The 8961-nt window shown below is 28.1% G+C and overlaps 1 protein-coding gene across 5 annotated transcripts; it reads left to right on the plus strand.

Moving 5' to 3' along the window:
• The first annotated feature begins 5840 nt into the window (after window positions 1-5840).
• LOC114167134 (high mobility group B protein 1) lies at window positions 5841-8961 on the plus strand. 5 transcript variants are annotated; one of them, XM_028052100.1, is made up of 9 exons: window positions 5883-6007; window positions 6415-6498; window positions 6867-6953; window positions 7163-7291; window positions 7366-7423; window positions 7516-7560; window positions 7799-7879; window positions 7964-8041; window positions 8625-8961. In XM_028052100.1, the coding sequence occupies exons 3-9, from the start codon at window positions 6886-6888 to the stop codon at window positions 8685-8687; spliced, it is 522 nt and encodes a 173-aa protein (XP_027907901.1). In that variant the 5' UTR covers window positions 5883-6007; window positions 6415-6498; window positions 6867-6885; the 3' UTR covers window positions 8688-8961. The 5 variants fall into 5 exon arrangements, with proteins under 5 accessions (XP_027907903.1, XP_027907900.1, XP_027907905.1 ...); XM_028052102.1 differs by lacking the exon at window positions 6415-6498 and having other exon boundaries at window positions 5841-5922; XM_028052099.1 differs by lacking the exon at window positions 6415-6498 and having other exon boundaries at window positions 5844-6007.

Below are 8961 nucleotides of genomic sequence, written 5' to 3' on the forward strand. Positions count from 1 at the left end.
GAGAGCAAATTAATGTAAGTGGGAATTTCCTAAGAACATGACGGTAGGATTCTCGGTAGAGGACACACTAAGGAACACTTTACTATTAATCGGTCGAGAAAGATCTCTCAAAACAACAATGTCCCTTCTCTCCTTGGTTGACAAGTAGTTCTCGATACTAGATTTAAATTTAATTAGTCGTTGCCAATAAAGGGGGAACCTCAGTGTTTGGTCAAAATAAAAGAAAATATGTTTCTCTTCATCAGACTCAACACACCTAAGCTTGAAAAAACATGTTTTAAAGCCCTTATGGATTAGGTGTATACAGTAAAGAGGGATCCATACTGAGCACCATTCAAAGAGATCCAGGCGACCTCTTAACCATGTTTAAGTTGATAGAAATACTGAATTTATTATATGTGGGTGTTATAAAGAGTTATTCGCACACAACTTGGAAAGCTTTCAAGAAAGCCTAGTTGTTTTAGTGTAACTAACACAATGCTTCACATCATGGATAACATATGACACTTAAAAGTAGTCAAGGGAAACAAGATATTTAAGCCTTTACACATATACTTAAATACAAATGTAAAGTTGGTGCATAGGTTTTTTGGTAAAACCTATCACTACTTGAACATGACTCAACCTCTATGTACTTGAACATCCCACTTTTGATTTAACAAAGTCATACATTCTTTTCTTACAAAAAAGAGCAAGTAAAACACAACCATGGAAAATGTATATGGTCTCAATTTTGGTCCAATAAAAGAATTTCATTTATTTGGATTTTGAAATTTAAATTTTTCCTAGATGAATATTGAAATTCTTGGCCAATTATACAAGTTCATTAGATTATATTTTCATTTCATTTTAGAAGCATTTGATTACATATAGGTTTAGGTTAGGTGATACATTTGGCTATAAATAACCGTTTATTTTCTTTATACTAAACTTGTAATGATATTGAATAATGAGAGTTTGAATTCTAGAGCATTTTCTAAAGTGTCTTTGATAAAAAGAGAGTTCACTTTGCTTTGTTCTTATCTTGGTTCATATAAAAGGGTGACTCATGTCAACCCCTAGACATGGTGGAATTTATAACTAGCCAAGACCAACCATAATCTAACCAAAAACTCCAATTTTGTGACTTCTTACTCTTGTAGCACGCCTATTGGTCATCCATTTATGAATTTTCTTCAAGCTTTCATCATGTAACATTCGATAGTTGTTTTTTCATACTTTCTTGTTTTACATTTTAAAATAGACTTATAGCTTGCTCATTTGTCTTAAATATATTTTCTTATAATCATTCAATGTTTTACTCCAATTTAGAGGAGACACCTAAGGAAGTGAAGGATAATTCTCTTCAATTTTTTTTTATAATGTGTTTGGATAAGGTAATTTAAAGTAATTTTTTTATTTGATAAATAAAAATATATATATATATATATATATATATATATATATATATATATATATATATATATATATATTGGAGTAAAATGAGTTGTTTAGATGAATAAAAAAAATTAATTTTAATTTTTTTTATAAGATATTTCAAATAGCTAAAATAAAACAATAAAATTTGAAATTCACTTAATTAAAGAGAAACTAAAATTGCACAACTAATAGTTTAAAAAATTAAAATTGTTAGATATTATTTGAATATTTAAATTTCACTAATACTTTTTGCAAAGTTTGATTTAAAAATTTTATATTTTAAAATAAATATCTTTAAAATAGAATTTTATCTTAAAAGAAAATTTGAATTACTTTGTCTAAATAAAGAATTTGAAAACTAAAATATTTTAATTACTTAATCCAAATAAAATATTTAGAAAATTATAAAAATTTAATTACAATTTAAATATAGTGCTTTTTAATTTCTTAGAACAATATGTACACAATGTATTAAATTAACATTGTACCTAACAAAATAATTATAAACTTATTTTTATGCTGCGGAGAATCTTTAAAAGAAAAATTCAAAACCAATTCAACCACTTGGTTTAACCAAGCCATCAACTCTTTTTTAACTGTCATCTATCAAGCATTAACTGTCAGTTAGTGCCAATCAGATAAAGCTCCACAAAAAGTTTACAAAAACTTAAAGAAAAAATCTAAAATTTATTTTCACTTTGTTTTCGTAATTTGTTTCCTTATATATGGTTGGTTGGTATCTTTATTCTAAAATCAGGGTTTAACTAGATATGTGAAAGTAGTCGACCGTAGTCGGGTTAAAAATAAGTGTGTTTAACCTGATTTATTTTATTTTATAATGAGTTAGAAATTTTACAATCCAACTCAATTTACCATAAGTTGTTAAGTGGGTTAGTTTATCAACTCATATAAAAAGTATTTATTTATTTATTTTTAAATATTTAAATATTTAAATAATTTTTAAACAACCCCTAAGATGATAATCACAGTAAAATCGTAAAATCAAGAATCAATGTTTTCATTATGCTCACCATCAATATATGATGAATTGTTTCCAAGAAAGTATCTATATAATCTAAGAAAACATGATCAATATTACACATTTTCTATCATGCTATTCAACAAAATATAAATGAAAAACTACACATTTTTGTAATACTAATTTAGAAAATTTTGTTTATAAGACGATTACTTGAGTAATTTACTATAAAGATTATAATTAAAGATTAAAGTATCAATATATATAATTTGACAATCAAATTAATTAAACATTCAAACTATTCAAATATTATTGAGCAATATTCTAGCATTTAAAAATATGAAATTGTAAACCTATATAATCAGGAGTAATAATAATTATAAAAAAATTATAAAAAAATGATAATGGGTTAAGTGGGTCGGATTGAAAAAATTGAACTTTTCTCAATCCAACCCGATTTGAACCCGTGATAAATCGCGCTAGCTCACGAGTTAGAATCCATTTTAACATCTCTAAACTTAACCCTTAACTATTATATTTTAATTGATTTCTCTCCTGTTCATTTTATTTATGTGAAACATTTAACAATAATTTTACATATTCATAAATTCTTATAATGGAAAGATATAAACCTAATTGTTGAATCTAAGGGGAGAAACTTAGGTTATAAATTATGAGAGTAATTTAATTCTTCAAGGAATCAACAAATTAACAAAAACTTCATTATTATATTTACTACAATAGTCAAGTTAATTCAATTAGATACATCTCGTATTCCAAGAGGGAACTAGTGTTACCTTAGGTTAATTTACCTTGAAAAATAACCCAAAATACAATTGGATAAAGAGATTAAATTAATATAAAGTTGTGTGGCAAAACTCAATCTTAAAATTTGTATTATATCAATTTTATCCAAATTATCTTGTTTTCTTATTTCGATTCTTATTTTTCTCATCAAATCCTTTATTTCACTGTCTATATTCAGTTTAATTATTTTTTTCTCTTTATTCATATTAAATTATGATAATAACAAAGTTAAACTTGTGACCTTATGGATTTGATATTAAAACTTGGTGACAACCATGCACTTATGTTTCCACATGTCAAAAAGCTTCTTAAACCAAGTACAAACTATACTAGGATCATCTACATACCAATTCTCTTGTACTTACGAGAGTCAAATTTTATTGTACTTTTCTCATACTAAAGTTATTAAATTGGATTGGACCTTTCTCCTATGCTTGTACCATTCAACAAAACAAGTTTCAACTCTGTAACTTACACTTCTGAAAAATCATATGGAGAAATTGATACCCACCTTTATTTTAAAATGATTATCCATGACTTAACCTACATTAACTTATTAAAATAAAATCGCACCAAAAAGTTTCAACTATCTTGTTCATAAATAGATAAAATGTGATGTGTTTTCTACATAATATGGTTAAATTTCTTAAAAAGTAAATTATGCTCTATATATAATTTATTAGTTATAATTGTAAACTTAATTAAATCGTGATTTACCTCTATTATATTATTTGGATATTCAATCACCAATTATTAACTAAAAAAAATCATATATTTGAGTCATTCATGACGAACATTTTACTTAGTCCAGTAATATAATAAGTAAATATTCAATTAGGAGGTGCAAAGCATTTACTCATATTATATTAAAAGTGCATACAAGAAAACTTCACATTTATTTGATTTTTATTCTCTCACCTAATCCAAATAATATCATTTCTTATTTATTTTTACTCTCTTTCTCTTTCTTTCTTTTATTTCTCATTCTCACTTTCCTTCCCCTCTCATCCAAACATGGACATAATTAAAATGTCTAAAAAGAGATACTTACATGCACAAATTTGCATATATGTACTATTTCTTTAATTCAATTATATAAAGAATCATAAACTACTATATCAACACCGGAGAGAAATATAGAATAAATATAATAGAAATGTTCAATAACAAATAAAATAAAATAGATAATAAGTAATTATTAAATAGTTTATATATTAATTATAATAGTAATTTTAATTTATTCTATAAAGAATTTGAATAAAATCAGTTTGTATTGGTTTAAATAATTTATAATTATATTTAAAACAATTTAAGTAATTTATATTTATTGATTGTTTATAATAAAATGATTGAGAGGCTTGGTTCAAAATATTTTCAACTTTGTAAAATATTATTAGTGATATTTGATTTATGTTGTTTTAATTGACTAGTATAATAAATATTACTTTTTGTTAACTTTGTATTAGCACAATTTCTTCTAATAGGGACATTATTATAATCTTTGATGAATATTATGAAAAATACATTTTAATTGAATTTTATTTATGCATTACTTAACTGTAAGAATGAAAATTCAAGAACTTCATCCAAGTAAAACTTATAATTGGAATCATGAACAAACCAGTAATATACAATATTATAAAAGTTTGTGAATTAAAAAATATAACTATTTGCACGGCAAAACTTTAAATTGTGTGAAAAACAAACCAAAATTTGGTTGAAATTCACTACTTCATTTGTAAAAGAAAAAAAGGAGAAAATTACTCATATACTGAGATAGTATTTCACATTATAAAACAAACAAAATATATATATATATATATATATATATATATATATATATATATATATATATATATATATATATATATATATATATATATATATATATATATATATAAATTACCAAATATGTATTTTTACACTAAAATCAATTTATATCATATAAGTTTTGCTAATTTAAATATGATATGAAGTTAATTAAAATATATGCGAACATTAACATGAAACATGTACTTCTAGTTGAAAATAAATTAATATAATTTTTTTAAATAAATTAAATTTAAATCATAAGGTGTAATCACATTTCTCAGTAATACATTTTTAAAATAGTAATAAATAGGTAGATTCTTTTATGATATAAATAAATTATCATGATATTATAATATTTCAAAGAATTAAGATGTGATCTAATTTAATGAAATAAAGATGAGAGTAATATAAATTAAATAGTTTTAGATTAGATAATTTTGATTTTGAAATCAATGTATTAAGTAATATATCTATGTAGCCATATATATATATATAATTAAAATTAAATGAGTATATTTTTTATATTTCAAATATATTTGGTGTAATCCACATACTGTCCCATCAAATATTGTGATTATCCGGCCCAAAGTGAACCCGCAATGACTTTTTATAACAAGATTTTGGTCAAGTATGATATAAAACAATCAATAGTGAAGTTTACAAAATTATTTAATCGGTAATTATTGAAAAGCAATAACAATCATTAAATATTTAAAATAAGCATAATATCATTGTCGAGTGGAAACCGGGTGTAGCAGGTGAAAGCCAATTCTCGGGTAGAGTCGTGTGGAGGCAAGACACCAAAGTCTCCAAAACTTAACAGGTTGATCCGGTTACTGTGATCAATTCATTCGTACCCTCTTCTTTAGTTTCCAAGAGCCGCTATCTCTCTGCTTTTGCTAGTGGTACTGTCTTAGCTTTGATTCTCTGTTCTCTGTTTTGTTCTGTTTCGCGTCTAAGTTCCTCTGTTACGCTTTCGCCCTTTTAAAGGTATTCGTTCCCTTCAATAAAATCTTCTCTTATTTTATTTAGGGGTTGGATTTCTCGGCTTCAATTTCTGGTCGGAAGATTTGCAAAGTTCAGACTTTGCATGTGTTTTTATTTTTTGTCTTTTCTTGTGGTTTGTGATTTTGAGGAGTTTGAAAATAAAGGGTGAGTCAGGGGAGAATATTGCATGAACAGAGTCAAAAGGGTACTCGCTGTTTTTAGGCTTTTCAATATTTTTAGCTGTATGTATTTGTTTGGATTTTGTTTACTGTGGCCTCAAAGCTTGTCAAAAGAAGGAAATCATGTACTATTATAATACATAACTTGAGGATCTTGCATGTGCTTCCATCTTGTTGATTGGTATATCAGTTTTTTGATGATTCACTCTGTCTGATCTCTGAAATTTGAAGGAGAAAACAATTCCGTGTGCATGCGTGATAATCTTTTTGTTGCTACAAGGCGCATGCATAAATTTTTGTAAGGTGTACTACTAGGTAAACCTTTAACATTTGTTCAACATCCTTTAACCCTATATTTTGTGTGTGAATTGTGATCTTGCTACAACAAATATATGATTTTATGAGTTAACCCTATAGTGTGTGGCTGTGTGTGAAACTATGTTGTTGCTACAAAAGCTCAAACAAATGGATTTCTATATGGTGGATTACTTGGTAGATATTTAACATTTTATAAGCATCAGTTAACCCCATTACAGGGTGTATTTATTTACACACATTTTTGTGGGATCCTGTTTGATGTGTTGAGCTAATTTTGTTATATAACTGCTTCAAGTATTATCTATCTCTTGTCTCTTCTTATTGAGAATTTTATAATTCCCTCATTTGATTGCTGGAGATTGTAGTGTTACAGGAACTTAAACAATGAAGAATGCCAAGGGCAAGGGAGCAGTGAAGGTTTCAAAAGAAGCACTGAAGCCTGTTGATGACCGGTTAGTTCTTGTATCATCACAGTGAAATTAGTTGGGCATTCTGACTTTTCGTATAACAATTTGTCTCCATGTCCATCAGGATGTTGGCTTTCTGGGACATTTATTTATATCTAAACAATTTATTAATGTCTGATTATACATACTTGATGGTTCATCCAGCTGTGACAGGAATAGTGTAGTGACGGAACATATATCTCTATTGTTTTCAGAAAGGTTGGAAAGCGAAAGGCTTCTAGTAAGCCTGACAAGGGCAGTGCACCAAAGGCAAAGAAGGAGAAGAAGGCCAAGAAGGACCCCAACAAGCCTAAGAGACCCCCCAGTGCTTTCTTTGTGTTCCTGTATGTATCTGTCTTTATTCTTTCTTTTTTGTATCCCTTAGAAAAATATTTTAATCATTCTTGGTCTGTGATAGTGAGGAGTTCAGGAAGACCTTTAAGGCTGAGAATCCTAATGTGAAGGCTGTATCTGCTGTAAGTAGCTTGTTAAATTGCTTCACGTTCAACTATGATATACCCTTTTTGGAATAAACATCTACATTCTTTGCTGCACTCTTTCATTGAAGGTTGGGAAAGCTGGAGGAGAGAAATGGAAATCCTTATCCAGTGCTGTAAGCTGTTAAATTGTGATAATTTCACATTTTTTTTATATTAATTTACGCTTCTTTGTTGTCATTTTTGTTGGATTCAGATACAAGTTTATGTTTATAGTTCGTTATTTGTAAGCTAATGATGCTTGAATTGAATTCGAGTATATCCATACACATGCACCAGATGAACTCATTCTATTGAAAAGGGATTTGTTTTTTTTTTTAAATTAATGCTGACTTCTCTTTTTCGAATGAAAAGGAAAAAGCTCCATATGAAGCTAAGGCTGCAAAAAGGAAAGCTGAGTATGAAAAACTCATGAAAGCTTATGATAAAAAGCAGGTGAGTAACCTGTGCTAGTTGTTCTGTTTTGTGTGGTGTTTTGGTTATCTTGTTTACATACTTTTTTTTCTATAATGGTTACAGGCAAGCTCTGCAGATGATGATGAATCGGACAAGTCCAAATCTGAGGTGAATGATGAAGATGATGAAGCCAGTGCCGAGGTATATATATTCTGTGTACTTTCTTGAACTGTGCATGATAAGGAGGTTGCACTTAATGAATCCATAATTTCTGCAAACTTTTTGTTTCAAGATTTTAGTTCTAGAGGGTGAACTTGAGAGAAATAGAAAAAAGATTTGGTCAAGGAGTAAATGTAATGAATTTAGCATGTATTTGTTTTCACGTTGCAACATTCATTTCTCTCTTTCCAAGAAACTAAATGGGACCGATAATAATTGGATTTATGATCAACGGAGTTTGAATGGTTTTGCAAACACACTCTTAATTTAATTATTGCCCAAGTTACTAACCCTTTTGACTTACTAAGAGAAGTTTGTAGAATATGGACTTCAAAACGTGATGGTACCTTCTGATTTACATACCAAAGTCTCTATAATGGTTTAGCTTCTAAATAAACTGAGATGCAGGGTTCCTTTTTGTACAGGGGCACATAGCATAAATGCTAGTGCTGCCTTCTGTGATTCTTTCACTGAGGGAAAAGAAAGATTTGTATTGTTTTGACAGGCTTAAAACCAGTGCTTTCTGTCTCTCTTTTTTGACTGAATTGTTTTCATATTTATACAGGACCATCAAGAAGAGGAAGAGGAGGACGAGGAGGAAGACGAGGAAGATGAGGATGATGACTGAGATTGATGTTTAAAACCTTGGTTTATGATGTTTTGTTGGTGAGGGTGGCTATTATCTATTCTGACTGTGCATACTAGGCCACTTTTGTTTATGTTTTGTGTCGGTAGAAAAGAATCTCTTCCTTTTGTTGGCTCCATCTATTGGCAGCTACTTGAGCTTCCCTCACTTAGCTATCGTACCTAAATTGCTCTGTGCATTGTAGCCTTACATGGGTTGCTTTAAGTAATATTAATTTCTTTCTGATCAATGCATTGACATAATAAATTAGTATAAA

This window comes from Vigna unguiculata, chromosome 10, assembly GCF_004118075.2.
Source record: "Vigna unguiculata cultivar IT97K-499-35 chromosome 10, ASM411807v1, whole genome shotgun sequence".
Lineage (NCBI taxonomy): Eukaryota > Viridiplantae > Streptophyta > Magnoliopsida > Fabales > Fabaceae > Vigna > Vigna unguiculata.

Bases quoted from the DNA above. Each gene is read 5' to 3' on its own strand.
- LOC114167134 (XM_028052102.1), top strand. From the start codon at position 6,886: ATGAAGAATGCCAAGGGCAAGGGAGCAGTGAAGGTTTCAAAAGAAGCA. The intron at 7,424-7,515 runs GTAAGTAGCTTG...CTTTCATTGAAG, and splicing joins ATGTGAAGGCTGTATCTGCT to GTTGGGAAAGCTGGAGGAGA. The intron at 7,561-7,798 runs GTAAGCTGTTAA...TCGAATGAAAAG, and splicing joins GGAAATCCTTATCCAGTGCT to GAAAAAGCTCCATATGAAGC.